Genomic DNA, 23,063 nt, shown 5'->3' on the forward strand with positions numbered 1-23,063 from the left:
GGACAACTCGATGTAAAGGCATTCAAAATATGAGATATAACCAAGATGTTGCCATTTCACCTACTTCGGTGATTTACTACGAACTACCATGATGAAACACTATACTCCATGTCCGAAATCTTTGTCCGCGTGAGTAGCACATTAGTTAAAATCACCGTCCTCCTCACATCGAATCCAGTCAATGACGCTAGGAACTTTTATGGGTTTTTTCACTTCGTAGCAGGAAAGGTGGAGCAACTCTCAAAAGGGAGAGATCACAAAGAAGTTTCTACCCAATATTAAACAAAACTACCCAACCTCACCAAACTGGTTCTCCCCACCTCAGGTCTACAGGTAACTTACCTCTTAACTGGACACTGAGCGATTAATGCCAAACTGTCTCTACTTGGGATCCAGGATGACCCAAATTGCACTTGTGGGAGGTTGGAGAGCTGGCAGCACCTCATGTATGACCGCCGGCTCTATGAAGACCTACGTGGTGTTTTATTCACCAGGATCCACTACTTGCTACAGGGACAAGAACATCACCTGCTAGACACGAAGGAGGAGTATCAAGCCTTCTCAGATTAAGCACAGGCACTGTTCGCGAGGAGGAGAAATCAAATTGCCGCAGCCCACAACCCACTACCCACTATAACCAAAGAACATCTGTTCTTCAGCTCGCTTGGACTGGAACACCAGAAATGACCCACCCCCAAGAACTAGAAAACTCAGGAAACAAACTATACCAAAGTAGACTAACATGGACGGAACCCCTATCCCATGAATGACAAATGGAGATGACTACCAAACTTAGACACCCCACCAGCTGGGTCTATGTGAACAAGACACATTCCTGAGAACTGGAAGGCTTAGGAAATAAACCACACTAAAGTAAAGGACTAACATGGACGGGACCCCGGTCCCACGGATGACAATTTGGACATGACACCAGATTGGACACCACCAGCATGGTCTATGTACAGTTTTCCTGCAGCAGACGCCTGTTGGCGATCGCACCGGGCTCCCTTGCCTGGTGCATTTCCACCCCTCCCCCAGTGCCGGTGGGGGACGGTCCCCGGCTCCCCCCTACTTTCTCCTGGTGAGGCATGTGCCTACCTCACTGATTTCTGGGGTTGCCTACACTATCATCCCTATATTTTTACCTTAACCCCCCAACCTTCAGTCTCCCACCCACCCACTCTATCTATGCCAGCGAATGTCCCACACATAAAAACTTAATTATGTCAAAATTACCATTCGCCCATTTTTTCGGCCTTTATTATGCAAGCGTTATCCCCCTCACGTAACGATCATCAAAACCGACGATGATGGATATGGGTATCGCATATATATATGGATCTCTCTGTATATACGTGCATATAAAAGAGCACGCGCGTGTTTTTTTTTTTTTTTTTCTAGGTCCTAGCCACTGAAATCTCAGGAAATTAGGTGGCAAGACCTGCTAGAGTGAAACTAAAACTTCTGGGTTCCTGGACTACCTCCACGGGGCGAAGGTGGGGGGCAGCGTTGGGCCTCAGCAGGGGTCCAGTGGCTAAACGACCAGATGAACAACGGTAGATGACACTACACATATACAATATCCATACACTTTTAAACCTCTGGCATTTCCAGCGAACTGGTACACCCACAGTGAAAACTACGCGGAGATGGGCGGGAACCCCTGGTGCCGTCTGACACTAAATACACCTTACACCTTCATAGCTGAGTTAATCGGCCTCAGGCGTGGATAGTAAGGTTCTTCCTCCCCCACAAAGAAACTCGGGTTTTTCGTTCAGCAAAACAGACAAACCGACCGGAGAACACATGCAATTTACAGACACATTACACGCGGGTAGATGAGTTCGTTCTCGGGCGGCCCTAATATGACAGTTTTGTCCAATCGTTTGCAATTTTTATACAGGTGATATGCGTAAATCGTCTATTGTCTTCGCCATGTTCATCCATCCATATCCGCCTGTCTGTCCGTCCGCATGTAATAACTCGACTTAGTGGATAGATTTTCATAAAGTTTCATATTTATCTTTTATAGAAAGATTTACCGAACCATATCAAATTTCATTAAAATAGGATCAACAGGAATCCAGCAATTATAATACATGCGGACGGACTTTTCCGTCCGCATGTACATTAATAACTGGATTCTCAATAGATTGGTTGCATGGAATTTTACATTTGGCTTTTTTTAAGAAATATCTGCCAAGCCATCCCGAACTTAAATAAATTTGAACCAATAGAAATTTAACAATTATTATTTCTTCGTCCGTCCGTCCACATGTAATAATATGAGTCTCAGTCTATGGATTTTCATGAAATTTTATATTTAGCTCTTTTAAAACGTTTGTGGAGACTTCCCAAATTTAATTACACTCTTACCTAGCCGACGAGAGATGTTGATCCAAATGATCTGAGAAGGAGGAAGAGATTATTTTTAAAATTTCTGCTATGAACGCCTAAAAATATATTAATTCTAAATATGTATTCTTTTTGTTACCTTTTTAAAAGTTAAAGTTCGATTGAAAGATAATTTTTATGTACTTCATATTCTCTTGTAGTCATCTAAAGGAGGATGTTTATGAACGCTACAACTGGGAACTTGAGGAGACTATTGGAACAGAGGAAATGGAATTCTATTACTTCCAGTAAGTATTACGTATACAGATTAGTGAGCTATTTCGTAAAAGTGGATGATAATGAAATTCACAATAATAAAACCTTCCTTCCAGACTTCATGATTTCGACCAGAATGGACTTCTGGATGGACTGGAACTTCTTGCCTCCATGAATCACGTGGCTGACCATTACGAAACCGAAGAAAAGAAGCAAGAGAAGAAAAAAAGTACGGAGCAGCCAAAAGAGGAAGACCAGGAAGATGATGTAATTGAAGAAATATACAGAAGCGTTATGCAAATCAAGTGGAATGAGAAATTTGAAAGTGACTCTAGTAAGTTCAAATCATCTTTCAAAGTTCAAATCATTATAAATCTTCCCTATCTTTGATTTTAATTGCAGCTTAATGAATTTCATAATAATGGTTTCATAGAACTGGTACATTTTTTGGGCCGAATATTGAAACGTACTGCAACAGATTCCAACAAACTCTTTTTGTTTTGCTTCCAACTCAGTTCTGCTGGGCCAGCCTAATCACAGCGTCTTTTCTTTACAGAAATGATCGATAAAATCCTCCAGGAGACCGACACAAACAGAGATGGATTTATTTCTTATATCGAATTTGCTACAGCCAGATTAAAGGATGTTGGTAAGGTTTAAGATGACATCAACGAAACATTTCTTTCGATTATTGGAAGGAAATAAAAAAAATAATAAAAAAATGTGATTTATTTTTTATTTTTAAAACAGACAGTGTTTAATGATCACATTACTTCAATATATTCATTTATTTTTTCTAAACAATCTTTCACAACCGCAGGGATATGCAGACCTCGTACAGAGGTGTAAAAACGTGTTTAAATTCATATAATGCAGAGGTTCACAAAGTGCGGCCCGAAAGCTTTTTTGTATGCGGCCTGCTGCTTTTTTTATTATGTTACGTTGTTGTTGTTAGGGGTTTTAGGAGCATCGGCAACTAAGGCCACGTTGCTCCGTGTATATTGTCTATATATTGGGTGTGTTCTGAGGTCGATTTTCTGTTTGCTGGAAAAAAAACCCGAGTTTCCGGGAGAAAAAACTATGTGATTCTTGCCTGAGACCGACTAGCTCAGCCACGTTGCGAAAAAGACTCATAAAAATTCCTCTCGTTATCAACGGGATTCGAACTGAGGTCTTTTCAACCCGGTTTGGGGAGGGCGGTGACTGTGATCCCAAATATTATAATCGCGATAACAAGATGCACCTGCAAACCCTTCTCCCTCTTCAACCATTCTTTCATGTGGGAATGGTAGTGATATCACAGCATTAACCCGATATACGGCCCACCCACAATTTCTATCGTCATATTTTCATCAATATTGGCCCACTGACGAAAAAGTTTGAAAACTGCTGATTACTGCTGTCAACTCCCCAAGCAGCCAATATCAACAAACCTGGTGTTATGATACTGGACAGTCTGTTTCAATTAAATTCAATTTAACTTAAGAGAGTTTCAATTTTTTTATGTGATTAACTTTTATCTATATGTTAAATTAATTATAAAAATTAAAATTAAAAAAACTTGCTGTATCAATCTAGAATAAGAAACTCATTACGAAATGCATTCCGGGTAAATTTAATTTCCGTGTTATCAGACAAATAAGTTAGAGCAAAGCATCGTTTTTGTTACATCTCATATTGTGAACGCCTTCACAACGAGTTGCCCTGATATTGCAGTAACCCTAAATAAGCAACACGTCTCCAGTAGAGAATGCTAATGTTACTTATTCTCGGCAGATCCCACCACTCACACGGCACCGTTTCGAAGCTTATGGTCTCTCATTTCTCTCACTATTCCAAAGCAGTCCGAACTCTATCTATTCCAAACGTTTCTAAACTTTACAACAAATCCGGCAAACAACCAAAAGCAGAAAAGTTCCGGCTGCACGCCCATCTGCTGCAGGTGTAGCAGATAGATGGACTGAAACAACCAAAGGGGAAATCACCCGTAAGTTCCTTCCAAAGCTGAGTAGAACTTCTCAGGACTATATACAACATATTTACTGACGGGGTATGGCTCCTTCAATGCAAAACTCTCCAACTTTGGTCTCACTGAGGATCCACAGTGCTTTTGCTGCGGGATCGAGGACTGGAACCACCTTATATTTGAATTCCCAGAATATGAGGACCTCAAAGGCGTGTTGATCACACGGATAAGATTCCTTGCGAGGGAACGAGAGTCTCATCTCCTGGACACAGGAGGAATACAAAGTTTGCTCAAGATCTCTTCGCAAGGAGACGAACTTTAACGGATATCTACCAAAACCTAGAGGAAACAGCTCTGCAATCAGCAGCCAAAGATTATAATCAAACCCAAAGATCACAATCAGAGAACAAGAAACCAGTTTAGAACTGACTAAGATGGAACAATTCTGACAGCCACTGACATCTCGCCTGGGCGGCCTCCGTCCTGGGAGAGACATTATCGGAACTGAAAACCACCTGACATTGGACTGGCACTACATCGTCACTGACTTCACACGAAAGTGACCACAACTTCCGGACGGGACTCAACCCGACGTGTAACAGTACACTTGGACCAGGAAGAATGACAACACACAGGACTGGAACTACTTTGCCATATTCGGAAACATCAGAAGAGATGACAAGAGATTACCAATCCTGGAAGAGACCCAGTCCCAGGAACGAAAACCCACCTGGATTTGGATGGACTCCGATCCAAATGATGGAAACGCACCTGAATCTAGGAAGATCACAACGACAAAGACCTAGCACAGCCGTGCTGTCGGCCACATTGGCCCACTAAACCACGCTCCCTTGAGTGGCCCTATCATCCCTTTCTTCACTGGTTGGAGGAAGGAGACAGTTTTCTGTCTCCTCCCCTCCCTGCCGCACCTCTTTTCGCCTGGTGAGGCATGGGCCTGCCTCACTGACCACTTCGGGTTGTCTTCTCTATCGTCCCTATACTTCTGTCTTTCCCCAGCCTTCAGTCTCCCCCCCCCCCTTACTCTGCCTAAGATGCCAGTGCATGCCCACACAAGCTGCCATAACGTGCAAATCTAAATCGCGTCTGTATAAACCTCTTTCGGCTTTTTATATTCCCAGCGCCTAACTCCCCCCCCCCTTTTATAGGCCCTAGCCACTGAAATCTCAGGAAACTAGGTGACAGCGCCTGCCAAAGTAATTACAGGGTCATCGAAAAAGGTGTCCGTGATTTCCCTTTTAATTATCTTCGGAATTATTTGATCGATTGCTGTGATCGTAGCAGCAAACAGTGTAGTAACTCACAAAGTTTTATTTGACACCTCAACAATGACCTAGGCTACGCCGTGAGTGTGCGCAGAATGACTCCTACGCGCACCGCCTCAGTCAGCGTCAGTAAGATGGCCGTGCAACAGAAAGCGCAGTGTATGTTGAGGTACGCTGAATTTAAATCTGCCATAACAGTGCAACGTCACAACACACATACTGCGCTTTCTGTTGCACGGCCATCTTACTGACACTGACCAAGGCGGTTCGCGTAGGAGCCATTCTGCGCAGATTCACGGCGCAGCCAAGGACATTGTTGAAGTTTCGAATAAAACTGAGTGAGTTACTACACTGTTTGCTGCTACAATCACAGCAATCGATCAAATATTTCCAAAGATAATTAAAAGGGAAATCACGGATACCTCTTTCGATGACCCTGTATAAATCTACTGGGTACCTGGCCTACCTCCACGAGGCAAAGTGTGGATACGGTGGGTCCCAATAGGGGCCCAACGGCGAAATGGCCAGAAGAACAACAGTACACAACACTGCACATATACACACGCCACACACTTTTGGGGCCGCCATAGCCGAGTGGTCAAGCAAGCGGGTGCATAAGTACACGTGCCTTGAGTGACCGGGATTCAAGCCCGTGACTGCTGAATACGGTGCTGTTTCTTGTATTCTGTCTATCTTGTGAACTCTTCAGACTGTTTGGTCGTCCCGGAGTATAAACAGAAAATTTATTTATTTATTTTTAAACCTCTGGACTTGACAGAGTACTGACTCACACTCACAATGAAAATTACGCGGAGATGGGGAGGGAACCTCTGGTGCCGTGAGACCCTAAACACACTTTATACTTATTCCAAAGCAGTCCGAACATATGCCGCAACCAATCGGCATCCCTTTACTGCTCAACTTCAAAATCACAGAACCAACTTTTCTTCATTCCCATTTATTTCTTCAATTTCCCCTTTTCTGAAGCAACCTCCCTTCACACGTATTTGAAAATTACGATATACAGAAATTCAAGACTAATGTCAACAAGTATCTTTTTTCATCTTCTCAACCTTCAACCCATGCACGGTACTAAGTAATATAGATTTGAATACCTTCCGTGTTGTTATTTAAAAAAAAAAAAAAAAAAAAGGAGACAGAGAGCAGAAAGCACTCACAAATGAAAATTCCTCAGCGTGGACCAGTGTAGCAAGTGGAGTTCCCCAGGGATCAGTGTTGGGCCTTTGATGAAGAAGTAAGGAAAAGCTGTCAAAGAGTGCTGATGATGTAAAGGAAGGAAAGATGGCTAAGGAATAAAACCAAGCAAAATGAAAGCTAAATCATTTTGCTTAAAAATTAATTAGTTCGATTGCACAAATGGTATGATTCAACTGAATTTTAATGCTTCCAGGTATAAGGTTAATTATGGAAGAGAAATCAAGGAGTTACTTACAATCATGCAGTTAAAGTGTTTCACAGCGAAAAAGACTTGGGACTTACGAGTCAGTCAGATATGAAATTTTACATGCAGTGCAAACAGTGGCCAAGAAGGCACATAATCCCTATGTACAAGATGATGCTCAGATTGCATTTATAATACTGTGTTCAGGCGTTGTTGTCGTAGGATTTAGGCGCATTAGCAACTCAGGCCATATTGTGCCGTACATAAGAGATCTGTAAATTGTATGTTCTGTGGTTTGCTGAACGAAACACTCGAGTTTTCTGGAGAAAAACTATGCTGTCCTTGCCTGAGCCTGACTAACTCAGCCACGTTGTAAAAAATGCCAAAAAAAATTCTTCCAATGGGCTTCGAACTCGGGTCTTTTCCTTCCGGTGTGGGGAGGACGGTAATTATAACAGCTGTGCTACCATGAGGGCTGTGTTCAGGTGTGGAGGTCACACCTGAAGAAAGACAAAAGCTTCTGGAAAGGGTTCAGAGCTGGAAAATCAGATTGGTGAGGATGCTAATGAATGCCCATATGAAGACTGGCTTAGAAAGTGCAGACTACAAAGTTTGGCAACTTCATATCTTAGAGATGGGAGCCTGGATAGAGGTATATAAGGCCCGGTAGGGAATCATTCAAATGTTGTTGCTGTTCTAGGGTTTTAGGAGCATCAGCGACTGAGGCCATATTGCTCTGTATATACTGTCTATAAATTCCGTGTGTTCTGTGGTCGATTTTCTATTTGCTGAACGAAATACTCGAGTTTTCTGGAGAAAAAAACCATGCTATCCTCGCCTGAGACCGAATAACTCAGCCATATTGTGAAAAAGGCCCATAAAAATTCCTCACGTCATCGACGGGTCTTTTCCACCCGGTGTGGGGAGGACGGAGATTCTACCAACTGTGCTACCCACGAGGGCTCATTCAAATGAAAGAGGCAGGTATATTGTCACTTGTAAAAGACAGGAGAACCAGGGTCCAGGGGGTACAAATGCAAAATTTTTGCTAGATTTCATGAAGTTTACTGCCTGGCGGTAGTAGATCACTGGAATCAATTGCATGCCACAGTGGTCGGGCAGAGAGTTTCGAAAAGTTCAAAGAGGAATTAGATAGTAGCACTTTTCCGTGACGCAGAAGTTATGAGTGATAAAGAATTTTTCCCCCTTTTTGGGGACAGATGCAGATAAGGTTCACTTCCTCTCATCATTCAGCCATTACAATATTAATACTAATTAGCGAGTATTCAATAGAAGCTGTTTTATGTTTTGCCGCATTTTAAAATGAGTGATTTTACTGAACAAAGAATTTATATCAAATTTCTATAAAATGAATGAAAAGTGGAACAGAAACCCAAGAAATGCTGAAAACAACTTTTAGAGACGATGCTTTGTGTTATAAAAGACATTTCAGTGGTTTATGAAGTTTAAAGAGGACTCCCCTTCTCCGTCGAAGATGGTCTTTGCTCTGGTCGCCCTTCAACTTGAAAAACTAATGATTAAATCACTCATGTTTGTCATCTGATCAGGAATAAGTGACGTTTAACCATCCGTGAAGTTACTAATGAAATTAGCATTTCTTGTGGGATATGTCAATCAATTTTAATACAAAATTTGGAAATGCAATGCGATACAGCCAAATTTGTGCTTCGGCATTTTCCCTGATGATCACAGAGAGAGTGCGGATTCTCGCATATCAGGATTTTCGTTAACGCGCTGCTGTTGACCCACTTTATTTCTCTCTTCATTACTGGTGATAAATAGTGAGTGAATGGCTATAACTTGGTAACAAAGGTCCAGTCCTTTTATTAGAGGTCTGCAAAAAGCAAGAAAATTTCGATCAAATGTGAAAGATCACGCTTATCGTATTTTTTAACTCATTTTTTGGTAATCCGAATTTGCCCGGATTACCAAAAAATGAACTAGAAATGCTACAAAACAGTTCTATGGCGATTGCGCGACGATGGAGAGAAAAAAGACAGACAGTAGGTTTTAGGGAATTTGTACTTGCATCATACACTGGTGTGCAAAACTTAAGGACCAACACTTTTTCTAAAGGTTACAACCACAAAGTCTTTACTTAAGGTACTCTTTACTGATGAGAGTAGATTCAGTCTCAGCAGCGATTCTGGAAGTCAGCTAATCTGGCGAGAGGTTGGCACACGGTATCACCCCGCAAACATCCTGAAAGGGATCGATATGGCGGTCGAGGTGTTCTCGTCTGGGAAGGCGTTATCTTGGATGGACATACACAACTCCAGATACTGGAAGGAGGTACTGTAACCTGTGCACGCTACTGTACTGAAGTAATCCTTTCCCATGTGCGTCTGTTCCGAGGTGCCATTGGCCCCGACTTCGTGTTTATGGATGATAACGCCACACCCCATCGCACTGCAGCTGTTGATATGCTTTTAGAAAGTGAGGACATTGTTCGTATGGATTGGCCTGCCCGTTTCTGCAGATCTAAATCCCATCGAACACATATAGGACGCTCTGTGGAGACGCGTAGAGGCACATCCACACCCACCAGAAAATGTTCACCAGCTGAAGATGGCGCTGATAGAGGAATGGACGATGTTGCCGCAAGAACTTATCAACAACATTGTTCTAAGTAGGTACAGGCGGTGCAACACTGCATCGACATTAGGGGTGGCCATATCTCCTACTGAGGACCACCTCTTCCCTTTGTTCCACCTGTGGCAGTGATGCATCTGTATCATGGCAACCAGTGCTATGTTGCCATTTTTGAATAAAGTCGCTCTGTACAGTTTTGTTTCTGTTGTGGTGTCGGTGTTGTTTCCTTCATCATTTCTGTACCTCACGAGGTTCCTTTGGTATGCTTTTCCCATATCCAGGCCACTCCTATGAGAAGCTACAGGTGAAAACCTGACTGGTCCTTAAGTTTTGCACACCAGTATATTAACGACACTGCGCACTTGGCGCTTTCCAAGAACATCTTTCGAAGCACTCCATTACTGTAGGTCTCCGACCCTCCATTCTCACCAGATTTAGATGTGTTTTTTGTTCAATTCTGAAAGTAAATATTCGCACATCTATCCTGCAGTCCCTTTTTCCTCAATTTAAATGTACCCTTCTATGTGATGTTCGAGAGAGAGAGAGGGGTGATGGCATCCTTACTCTCCCTCACCCCTCTCTCTCTCTCTCTCTCTCTCTCTCTCTCTCTCTCTCGAACAACACATAGAAGGGTACATTTAGTTTGCTTAATATATTCAAGAACGACTTTGATGATGTATATGCATATTGAATAATGACGAGATCATCGGGACGTCTGTTAATAAATAATGGAGTCGCTGGTTAAAGATGCATTGCAGAATCATCTGGGCAAGACTGCAGCAATAATTCAGACACAGCATGGGTTTTGTTAAGGGAAAGTCCTGTCTGACAAATTTGATTGGATACTATGAAGTGGTTACAAAGGAACTGGATGCAAAAAATAACTTTGATATCATATACTTGGATTTCAGGAAAGCTTTTGACACTGTTGCGCATGGAAGACTACTGTAAAAATTGGAGCAGAATGGTATTAAGGGTAAGTTGCTACAATGGATAAAAGGATGGTTGAGTGGGAAAAGACAGAGGGTGTTAATCAATGGGTGCTGCTCTTCGTGGACTAATGTTATTAGTGGAGTCCCACAGGGTTCGGTGTTGGGTCCACTGTTGTTTTGTATATTTATCAATGATATTGATGAAGGTACATCAGGCTTAGTGTCGAAGTTTACAGATGATACAAAGGTTGGCAGGGTTGTGAATGACAGTAATGGCAGTGTGTTACTGCAACAGGATCTAGAAAATTTGGGCAGAGGGGCTGAGAAGTGGCAACTGAAGTTTAACCTTGACAAATGCAAAGTACTGCATATGAGTAGAAGCAACCCCAGAGAAACGTAACAACTGTGTGGTACTACACTTAAGGTGGTAGAAAATGAAAAAGACCTGGGAGTAATTGTGCAGTCAGATATGAAGTTTTCTGAGCAATGCATACAGGCTGCCAGGGCAGGTCATGGGGTGTTGTCAATGATATACAGGAATTTTGCTAGCGGGAAAAGGAGGTCAGGCCACGCCTTGAGTACTGCGTGCAGGTCTGGAGGCCTCGTTTTAGGAAGGATGTAGATTTGCTTGAGCGTGTACAGAGAAGGGCAACAAGATTGGTGAGGGGAATGAAGGGATCCTCTTACCAGGAGAGGCTTAAGTTCTCCAAATTGCAGCAGCTGGAGACTAGGCACCTGCGCGGTGATCTGATTGAGGTGTATAAGGCCTTGAATGGGTTGAGCATGCTGAATTCTGATGGGATTCTTCTACTTGTTCAGATTACGAACCTAAGGGAGCATAAATTGAAATTGTGGAAGGACAGATGTAGAATAGATGTGCGGAAATTTGCCTTTAGCCAGCGGGTGGTTAATTGCTGGAACAAACTTCTATCTGTCGGTGTTGAAGTTGACAGGTTAAATAAATTTAAGGAGGAACTGGACAAACATTTAGAGGGGATGGTTTTGTAATTTTTTTTTTTTTTTTTGGCTGATGCTGCATAAGCTCATACACTTGCTTTCTTGCATCACATGCCACTACTACTACTACCTCGATTATAGCGAAATACAGTAGATGCTATGATATTGAAGTCCTACCTGATTTCATTAAATAAAGATATACTTTGATAAATACTTCCACATACAGTAAATGACTGTAAAAATCGTACCATCAGCATCTTATCATGTATATAAAGCGTTCAGCTGTGACCAAAAACCCCTATTATCAAAACTTTTTTCCCTCAATTATCCAAAAGTGGATAGCAGGTATGAAGGTTTTAGTTATACCAAAAGTTTCTGTATTTTGATAAAAATAAGTAAACTTTAGCAAGCTGCCTTTTGAACAATATCTTTTTCGTAATTAATGATGCAAGGAATGATTCTTGGATATTGTTCATAAGATGTTCCGCAGAAATGTTTATTGAATTACATTCCGTCCTTGATAGTCTTAAACTACACACGCATCAGTGATAGGTTAGAGAAAGATAAATAGCCTTTCTAGAAACATCCATACATCCATAACAAAACAACTGAAAAAAACAAAACAAAAGAAAACCGGATTCTCGGACTTCTACAGAGCATCAGCTAACAAGGAGGGTGGGGGGAAGGCGCAATTTTACTTAAACTCATGCATGTATCCTATATGTCCTGTTCTGAAACTCAAATCTATTTCTAAAATGAAGCTCTTCATGAGTGTGTATTTTCTACACACCCAGAACTGAGGGTAGAAGGAAGGGACGGGGGACTTGCCGACCTGTCTCCCTTCATCTAGATCAGTGGTCCTCACGAGAAATACTTTTGTGGCCGCAGTCGTACAGATTTCTATAATTTTACTATACATGAACCTAAATGAACCGTGGGTAGCACAGTTGGTGGGACCCGTCCTCCCCAAAACGGGTGAAAAAGACTCGAGTTCCGTCGATGACGAGAGGAATTTTTATGAGCCTTTTTCACAACGTGCTGGGTTAGTCGGTCTCAGGCAAGGGTAGTAAGGTTTTTTTTCTTTCGAAAACTCGGGTTTTCATCCAGCAAATACAGAAAGTCGACCACAGAACACACTCAATTTACAGACAATATACACGGAGCAATATGGCCTTATTCGCTGATGCTCCTAAAACCCTACAGCAACTCCAATTGGTTCTTATCCCGTGAAACGATGAAATTCTGTTTTGCAATTTCTACGAAATTATTATGATGGATCTCTTGGAATGGCGACAATATAAAGGATACGGTATTTGTGAAAACTCAACTCTTGAAATCTATCTTCCAATTCATCATGCAATGTTTCAAGCTACATTATTATTTTATGTTTTATTTCTGTCTTAGCAGCTGGTGATTTATCCGAAAGGAACTCATTAATGTTTGAAAAAATACACAGATCATCTATTTTTAGTTGTGTGACTATATGTTTTAAAAATAGAATGCAACCACGAATGGAGGTTTGTTGGAATTCTAGCGCTAAATCATTATATTTTGGGGTCAAGGCAGTTACTACATTATCATAAAGCTCACACAGTCTCTCCAGACTTGAATAAAAACTAAAATACAGGATAAGACTGTAGTTAAGAAGTACTTTATGCCTTTCAACAATAGTGTCACATAATGATCGAAAATTATTTCTAAGAACGCTGTTAGTTGTTAGCGTTCTTTACCATTAATTCTATATTGTCCATTGATTTGTTAATAGATTTGCAAACAAGCGCTTCTTGATAGAAAAAAAATTTCTTTGGCTGTTCATCACAGGAGCGCCATCTGCAGTAAGAACATAAAGATTTCTCATTGAAATGCCAAGAAGATTCAAGTTTTCTCTTACTGCATTATAAATATTTCTGGCGTTCAAGCGTTCTTTTCGGGAAATTATGCGCAGCAATTTTTTTACAAAAATAACTTTGATCAATATCAAAATAACGTGCGTATATAAGCGTCCGGTTTGTGCTAACTCCTTTCATCTAGGCACAAGCTGAAGAAAGGACTTACACATTCAGATACTTCCACGCCTGTAAATTTTCCTACTTGATGTATTCTACGTTGTACAGTATCATTATTAAGAGGAAGGGCTTGACACACCAAGGGTCCTGAGCTGGATATCATCATTCTTCTCCTTCTTGGTGATTCCCTTCTACTTCTTACCCTTGCTCTCTCTCTCAGGGTAACTCATAATTTTTTTTGGCTGGTGCAGCATAAGCTTCAGGCTTCCTTGCACCATATGGCTAATAAGAATAAGAATAAAACGTTTATTTTACGGTTCAACGATTAGCACTATCGACTTAACAAATTCTCCACGTGAAGATGGTTTTTGATTCTGTCCAATAACATAACATGCATTTAGAGTTGCCAAAAGCAATTCTTCTGACCTTAAAATAAGGGTCAATTATTCTGACCTTTATGTTGAAAAGACAGCTCGATCTTAAACTTGTTTAGGAGATTCTTCCGAAGAATCGGATTACCATACATATTTTGTACTCAATGCCATTTTATAATGGTGTTTTCATAGCATTAGATTTTATGCTCTGAAAATGCTCTACAAATTGCGCAAATAGCAACATGCCCAAAGAATTTCGTTGTTTGACCATTCTTCCCACTCAATATTAAACACCCTCTTTTCTTCACGGAAGTTTCGGCCAGGCCTCTTCTGTAAACGCTCTGATGAATCAAAGTCGTTTTTGTTGACTTCTGGTTCATTTGAATGTCTCTTCTTATTATTTTTGATTAAAAATTTTCTTATATCCATTGTACCTATAGCTGACGTTTTAAAAGACTCATTAAAAAATTTATTATACTAATAATTTTAATAATATCTTTTGAAATTATAAAGTATATACTTTTATCGACCGAAATTTAAATGAAAATTTATTTTCGTTGTTGTTGTAGTGGGGTTTTAAGAGCATCAGAAAGGCCATATTGCTCTGTGCATACTGTCTGTAAATTGCGTGTGTTCTGTGGTCGATTTTCTGGATGAAAAACCGAGTTTCTGCCTGGGACCAACTAACTCAGCCACGTTGTGAAAAAGGCCCATAAAAATTCCTCACGTCATTTACTTTGGTTGTAAGCTGCATTGTTTATGATTAAACAGAACTAAAACACAGAATATGAGTCTGAAAAATGCAAAATTAGCTAAATATAATTTATGTAGGTTACAATAATTTAAAATAAACCTTGTAAAAACATGTACTAGAGATCAAAAATGTTCATATAGAGTAGAAATTTAATACACAATAATTTAATAACACAAGAGCATTTAAACGCGGTAGACTCATTTATATGCTCTTGTGGCCGCACTTGAGAACCACTGATCTAGATTCTTTGGATCATACTGCCAAAAAGGTGTAAAGATAAGTAACAACAGATCCCCAGGACGAAAGCCGTGAATAATGAGGAAATAATTATTAAAGTTAACGGGTTATTCTTTTTTAATTACTAATTCCACGAAAATTTTTGCAATAGAAATGAGTTGGACAATAGGAAAATTTGAGAGGGTTACAAATGCAGACTTGAACCATACAGGGTCTGTAATACTAGTTAAAGACATTAAAAATCTGTTCTAAGTAAGGAACAGTAGAGTTAGAGGTAGAACCTGTTCTAGTTATAAATATTCATTCGACTTCGGCAGAGATGACTCTGTCCTGTCAAAACACTAATAATTAGCGAAAGCATTGCAAATACTCTCAGAATCCATAATAATCTTATCATCGAACTTTAGAGAAGAGATTTTGTTTTCTTTCTGCGATAGGTATGAATGAAATTCCAGGATGATGGAAGATCATGCTACTGTGTTTGGCGATCCGAATAATTAAATTCATCTGCCGCGCATTGTGTATTGTGTCTGTAAATTGCGTGTGTTCTCTGGTCGATTTGCCTGTTTTGCTGGACGAAAAACCCGAGTTGCCGGGGGAAAAACCTTGCTATCTACGCCTGAGACCGACTAACTCAGCCACGAAGTGAAAAAAAAACAATTAAAATTCCTCGCGTCATGCTATTGTAGCGCCCTTTTATTAAATACCACTTATATGGGTGGGTGCATGCTGTCACTTTTTTTGGATATGATACTTCATCTCGAAACTTCTACCCAAATACGTGAAAGAACAGCCCTGCTGTTTTAGAGTTCAGGTGGTGCTACCAGAAACAGAAGATGCTAGTCTTAAGAACTGGCTTTAATGCAAACATGTAAGCAGTGTCTTTCTGGTGTTTGTTACTTTGCTCTCTAAGGACTCCAAACAAAGTTTTTTTTTTTATTTTTTTATTTATTTTATTATTATTTTTTTTTTTTTTGCGCCTTTGTGAACTCCTTGCTATTCTCTGCTCACTACTGAAAGATGTTCGGCGATTTTCTAAGGGCAGCATCTTTGTGTTGTAGGAAAAAAGTGCTACCGTGACTCACAACAAATAAAAAAAGCGAGAAAAAGAAAACCGAAGTCAGTGAACACACAGACACATGGAAAGCGGGAGCGCACACACACACACATGCTCTCTGCCCGGTGGTAATCAAGTTTCCAGCTTTGCCATCCGCAAGCGTCGGGAAGGGTGATTGAATTTGTTGTGACCCTCGCCCATGAACAGTGTCGACTACCTGGTTGATCCAATCTCCGAGATTGCGTCGCCGGCTCGGACGTTTCTCCAGTCCATTTGGTCCTAATCAGGAATCGGCCAGCGTTACCGGAACTAGCGCCTTAACGGGAACGCGGTGATTAACGAGGTTTAGTGGCCGATGGTAGCCACGTGACTTGATTCTCTCCAAGGCCTTTGTGTTGTTTGCAGGGGCTGCAATAAGGAGGCAGAGAAGAAAGCGAAGCTCCCAACAATTCTTGAGAGAGAAAATACAACTTCGGATACATATAATAAGCGCCAGCCACATAACTCTGTTTCGTACATATTCACGGGTTATTGCAGAACACATCCACAAACAATTCAGTTGATTATCGCTCTTGTGCCCTAACGGACGGAATGGGAGTGAGTGGATGATGTTCAGAACATTCGCCCCGAATCGAGAAACAGAGTTTCAGAGTTCGACCCCGAGAGCAGCGCTATTTCTTACGTGCTCGCCCACATCCTGCTAAAAGCCAACGAGTGAGGCGCGCACTGACAACTTAACTGCTGCAGTGATGATTAAGTTGGTGATAGTGGCATAATGAGCATGCGCACACCGGAATGGAACAATTGTTAATATTTGTTATTTTTTTATTATTATTTTTTTTTTCAATGGACTTCACAGAGGCAGTATGTGTAAGTATACTACCGCCTAAAAGTTTGGAATCACAACGTATGACAAAGTTTTTCATTAATTTTTTTTAAAAATTAGTTATCACAATGTAAACAACACACTATAAAGTATTTTAAGATTTTTTTATTAAGCACTGAAAAATTTATAGCAAAAAATATTGAAAGTATTAATATTAACAACTATACTATACTATGTCCCCATGTACAAGTCCTGAAACACGGCGCCTAGTATACTGGAGGCGACCCCAGGTGCGAACCAATGTAAGCAGAGGTCGAGGTGTGGCGCTCAAAAGATACGGAGGAATGCCACCCCTCTGTGTTACCAGGCAATACTAGGTGGTAGATGACCATCAACCGATACAATATATCACAGCTTTGCTTACTGGAGACCTGAAGTGATGGAATCAATTTTTAGTCTGCAGAGCAAAGCTCCTGCAGCTCCACTCCCCATCTCTTCAATCATGCAGTACGATTGATGTCTTTTGAGGTTATGATGGACATCGTGACGAGATGCAATCTTCTTTACATTTCGAGGGTACAGCTCTGAAACGGTGTTCGAAGGTCGTCCGCTAGATAGTCCAATGGATCCAACCTAGTGGTAACTCTCTAGGAGGCACAGTGTGTATGGTGGGGGGTATTGTAGAGGCCACATTATGCCAAGGAGCTGTGTATATTCTTATCAAGTGTACACCATATTCAAAAATTTCATTACTTCATACAGCATGTCCTTCCCACCTTTTCTTTCTAATGAATACATGATGAATTGTCAACCTAATAGAACAAACTTATCTGCGAAAAGATCTAACTCTCCCAAACACTTCCTCATTCATTTCACAATATACGTGGTCTCAGTTCCAATCTCAATGATGTCCATTTCCACTTAGTCTGCCAAGTCCCACTTACTTTTTCTGACGGAATCCCAATTATCGGTTGATTCACCCACTGCTCATCTGTTTTCCTAATTATTCGCTGTATGGTTCCTTTCCCCTCAAAGGTGGCACTCGTGCATATATCCTCTCTGATAATCCCTGCCAGAGATTTAGTAATTTGGAATCTCCTCTTTTCGATATTCTCTGGTTTAAAATCTCTCTGCTACATTCTGTCAAATTCATCTTTTGCCTCTATCGTTCTCTCAACTCCACTAATCACTTGGAACTCTTTAACTTCATCCCTTTGAAACTTGACTTTCAATAGTAATTTTCTTTGGTGATTTTAATGTCCACAACTCCAGATGGTAGAGTTATGGTTTTTCGGGCTTTTGCAAATATTAATGACCTCGCACAGATTGTTCATTTACAAAAAAAAAAAAAAAAAAAAACAAAAAACAAAAAAAACCAGACAATCTAAACCACACAGTCAACTCACTTGATCTTTTTTTCACAAACAACTTTTCTAAATACATGGTTGAGGTCAGCGTTCCTTTAGGCACCTGAGATCACAACTTGGCGATGGTCGCTTCTCCAATGGAACCTTTATTTTGTGGCCATTCTCAATCTTGTGTTGTTTGGCATTGCAAGAATGCAAAATGGGATGATATGCGAGATTGCTTTTCTTCTATTCTATTCCATGGTTGGATTACTGTTTCAAATCTTCTGATATCAATGTTTGCTCAGATCGTGTGGGTGAAATTATTCTTGTAGAGATGAAATGTTTTATTCCACACTCCACCTTAAAATCTCGTCCTTTATCTAAACCAGTGGTTTTCAACCTTTTTTTAATAATGGCACCCCTAAGTAATTTATTTCATTTTGCGGCACCCCTACTCAACTACTCAATTTTCTGCCTGTTAGATTCTCTCTCTCTCTCTCTCTCTCTCTCTTCAAGGTCATTGCCTTGAAGTTCTCTGTGTGTGTGTGTGTGTAATTATAAAAATTACATTTCAAAGTAAAAATTATATATATACAGTATATAATAATTTTATTCTTTATATAGAGGTACTAGTAAACATCAATTATAGATCACCAGAAAATTAAAAGGATACTGTACACCGTTTTATAATGAAATAAACATATCAATTAAAAAAATAATAAGTTTAAGTAACTTAAACCCAAATTACGTGGCACCCCTGGAATGTTGCGGCACCCCGGTTGAAAACCACTGATCTAAACCTTGGTTTTCCAATAAATGTGCTAAGGCTTTTCAAGTTAAGAATGTTTCGTATCATACCTGGCTTGAATCCAAATCTCCAGGTTCATTTTCTGCCTACACGAGCTCGAAGCAATTGTAAAGCAGTTAATAATTAGTCCAAAGTAGATTTTTGAACAAGCTAAAAGTAGAACACTTGCTTCTCATCAAACAACAGTCGAAGCATTCTAGTCTCTTGCCAAAGTTATTGGCAGCAACCTTTGCCCATCTCTGTAAAAATCAGATGGTTCAATTGCGACTTCAGCCAAAGATAAAGCTGACATGCTAGCATCTTACTTTTCTTCTAACTCGTGTATTGATGATCTTGGCAAACGACCTCCTACCATTCCCAGTACACTCCATTCAATGCCTCCTGTGGTCTTCAGTCAAAAAGGATATCAGAAGGATTTTGAACAATCTTGATGCTAAGAAAGCTCCAAGACATTATGGTATTTTCCACTTTTTCTCAAACCTGTCATCCTGAGCTTATTCCTATTCCGTGTCGCCTGTTTTTCATTTCTTATTCACTTGTTTTTCACTTGTGCTTGGAAATCTGCTTATATCCAGCCAGTTTCTAAAATAGAGCGACAAATCCCTCCCATCAAATTATTGTCCTATTGCACTTACTTCTACTCTAAAGAGTAATGGAGAAATCAATTAACTGCCAACTCTTAAACCATCTAGAAATCTTCCATCTGATCAATGATCGCCAATACGGATTCCGTCAGTGTCGATCCACTGGTGATGTTTTGGCTTATGTTGCTCATTTATGGACAAATTCAATGGAAAAGTTTGGTGAAACTGAAGCAGTTGCTCTTGACATTTCAAAGGCTTTTGATCGTGTTTGGTATAAAGGTCTTCTAAATAAGCTTCCTTCTTATGGTTTTTCCGACTGTTTTTTGTAATTGGATATCCAGTTTTCTCTCTGACCGCTCACTTCGAGTGATGGTAGATGGTTCTCTGTCAGAATTCTAACTTCTTCACTAATGCTTCTGTTCCCCAAGGGCAATCCAGTTAATTAATAAATCAATCTCTAATACAGTCTCTTCATTCTCTGTCTCACAGATGTTCTCTTTCTGCTGCTGCTGCATGCCTTTTCTTTAGATACTTCCATGGACGTTGTTCTATTGAATTGGCTTCTATAATTCCCAGTCTCTCTTTCAAACCAGTTCGAACATGTGCCACAACCAGTCAGTATCTTTTTTACTGTTCAACTTCAAACACACAGAACCAACTTTTCTTCTTCCTCATTTATTTCTTCAACTTCCATTTAAACAACTTCCCTTCATTCTTTTTTCTTTAAATCTACGGAAATTCAAGTCTGATATCAACGTGTATCTTCTTTCATCTATTCAACCTTCAACCCATGCACAATACTAAGTAATATAGGTTCTAATATCTATCGTGCTTGGGATTTTCATAAAAAAAAAACAAAACTGATTTTTCATCACAATATCCTCCACGAGATTTTATCACTGCTTTGCATAGACGTGGCATTCTGGAGATTAATTTTATAATAGTGTTTTGAATAACATTATTCCAAGCGATCTTCAAGATTTCTCATAAATTTTATGAAGAATGGCAGACTTTACGCTCTTGTCCCCTAAAAGGTTTACTGAGTCAGGAGATTAGGTTGGGTACACCATAATTTCCAATAGCCCCTCCTGTTGCTTTGTTGTTAGAAAGTCCCTGCATAGTTCTTAGAGCTATGCTTCGGGTCATGGCCTTATAGCAATATAAGCCGAAGTTCAGATAGTATTGCATTAGGTCAAACAAAAAGAAGGAGTTTACTTATGCATGGGTAATGCACATACATCATTTCTACTACCAAGGTAGTTTTAATGCATTGTACGAGTAGCCATGGTATTGCCCTACCTCGAATAAGTAACGCTTCACCTAGGGAGAAGACTGATATTACTTATTCTCGGCAGATACCACCACCCAGACGGCACTGTGTCAAAGTTTATTGGCTTTTCATCGGTGGATGAGAGGGTACCCTATTGTTGCAATTGTGACAACCCAGTTTTGAAGTATAACTCCACAATATGAGAGATGGCTGATGGTGTGCGTGGTTTAATCTAAAAGATATTATTTGGCTAATTGCCGAAGAGGATGAAGATTAATGTTGAACAATGTCTTTATAGTCTTCTTTTAAAAAAAAAATTCCTTCAATTTTGACAATGCCACCCACTCCAGTAAAACCAAAGCAATCTCAGATCATGATGGAATCACCACCGTGCTTGACTGTAGGCACAAGCAGTTTGGCACCATGTTTTTATTTTTTTATTTTCTGTTGATCGTCTCGCATAAACTCTACTTTTGGATCCAAAATTTCAAATTTGGATTCAACCGTGTACAGGACGTTTTTCCACTCTTCAAAAGTCTGATGGCTCTTAGCCCAGGTCCACCGTCTCATTCGATTTGCCGGTTTTAATAAGGATTTTCGGACTTTTATACCACGATGAAGTCCGGCTTGTTTAAGACGAAGTTTTACAGTGGATGTAGACAAGGGAATTTATCTGTTTCTATTGACCTCAGATCGGATTTCATTCAGGTGAAGTAAGTCGTCGATTGAATTTAGAAATCAGTGTTACGGTCTTATCTTGTGCTTCCGTTGTTATGCGCGGTCGTCGTGATCGTGGTTTGTCCTTTAAACTGACAGTCTCCTTCAATCGTCGAATGGTAATAATTTGTACTCCTTTAAATGAAACACCTAGTTTTATTTCCAATAACTTTCATTATACAGAGTTAAAACTACTTTTATCAACACTCAGTCCTTATTTTTTGCCATGTTTATCAAGAAACGCATAAAGCGTACACCAAACACGCTTTCTGAAAGATGAGTGTTCGATTTTATAAGTTACAGCTGTTACTCCTTAATTTATATTATTACAAAACTTTCTAGAATTATGTACAATCTTGAAATCATAATGAAATAATATTTCTATTTCTAGAATATTCTAGAATCATTTACAACATTCAGGAATCTTCTATAATGTTGCACCACTTTCAGGAGTCATGTACACCATTCTGGAATATTCTCGAAATTTTTTAAATATCATTTAAAGTTTTTTTGATTTTTATACATAACAGAAAATATTTTAATAAAAATTGATAAACAAGTTGGTTCATTTTTAATAAAAACTCTGAAAATTAAGAAAAATTAAACGTGATTCCAAACTTTTAGGCAGGAGCGTATATACATTACAATGCAAATGACAATACTGGGTACATCCAATAGTTAGTCAAAGACATTTAAAAGAGGCAGTTTTATAAATAAAAAAAAATTAATTTAATTAGTTCACAATATCACAGATAACATTACTTGAGCTAAATCTGGAAACCTCTGAACAGCGATGACTTATGACGTACGTCATCGCTGTTCATTCGTAAAGTTTTAAATAAAGAACTGCTTCCTTACATGCCTTACACAGTCCCCCACAAACTTTTAAGAGCACATAGTACAAACAGAAAGAGGCCCACACCGACCCCTGTGGAACTGTCCCCTGTCACCCTGTCAATTCGACCCCTGTTAATTCTGCCCAGACACGATAGGAGGGAGTATATGTGAGAGCCTTGTAGATCAATTCGGCCCTGGAAAGACTGTGCAAGGCTTAAGGGGTAGAATTTTTTTCAACCTGGTCTGTACTTGTTAACAGGAGAGACTGCTTCTACAGGGATGGGATACACTTAAATAGAAAGGGTGCAAGAATATTTGCTGATGCTATCGAGACAGTGTTAGGTGGGTCGGAAAGCTGCTAGATTGGGGGATACAAGGACTAATAGATTAACAGTAGCCACTGGAAGAGGTGAAAGTGATTCTTGCACTGCTTCTATTGGAATGAGCAGAAGCCTGGAAAACAATATGCAGGATATTTCGG

General features: G+C 40.0%; 1 protein-coding gene across 1 annotated transcript in view; it reads left to right on the top strand.

Annotated features, from left to right (window-relative positions):
* LOC150083963 (uncharacterized) overlaps positions 1-23,063 on the top strand; it is a 96,338-nt gene that overhangs the window by 20,763 nt on the left and 52,512 nt on the right. Inside the window, exons 3-5 of the mRNA XM_090375667.1 lie at positions 2,556-2,642; positions 2,727-2,944; positions 3,167-3,259. Of these exons, the coding sequence (XP_090231793.1) occupies positions 2,556-2,642; positions 2,727-2,944; positions 3,167-3,259 (398 nt within the window). The remainder of the gene's footprint in view (positions 1-2,555; positions 2,643-2,726; positions 2,945-3,166; positions 3,260-23,063) is intronic.

Source organism: Mastigoproctus giganteus, chromosome 6 (assembly GCF_048544385.1).
Source record: "Mastigoproctus giganteus isolate SK-2022 chromosome 6, ASM4854438v1, whole genome shotgun sequence".
Lineage (NCBI taxonomy): Eukaryota > Metazoa > Arthropoda > Arachnida > Uropygi > Thelyphonidae > Mastigoproctus > Mastigoproctus giganteus.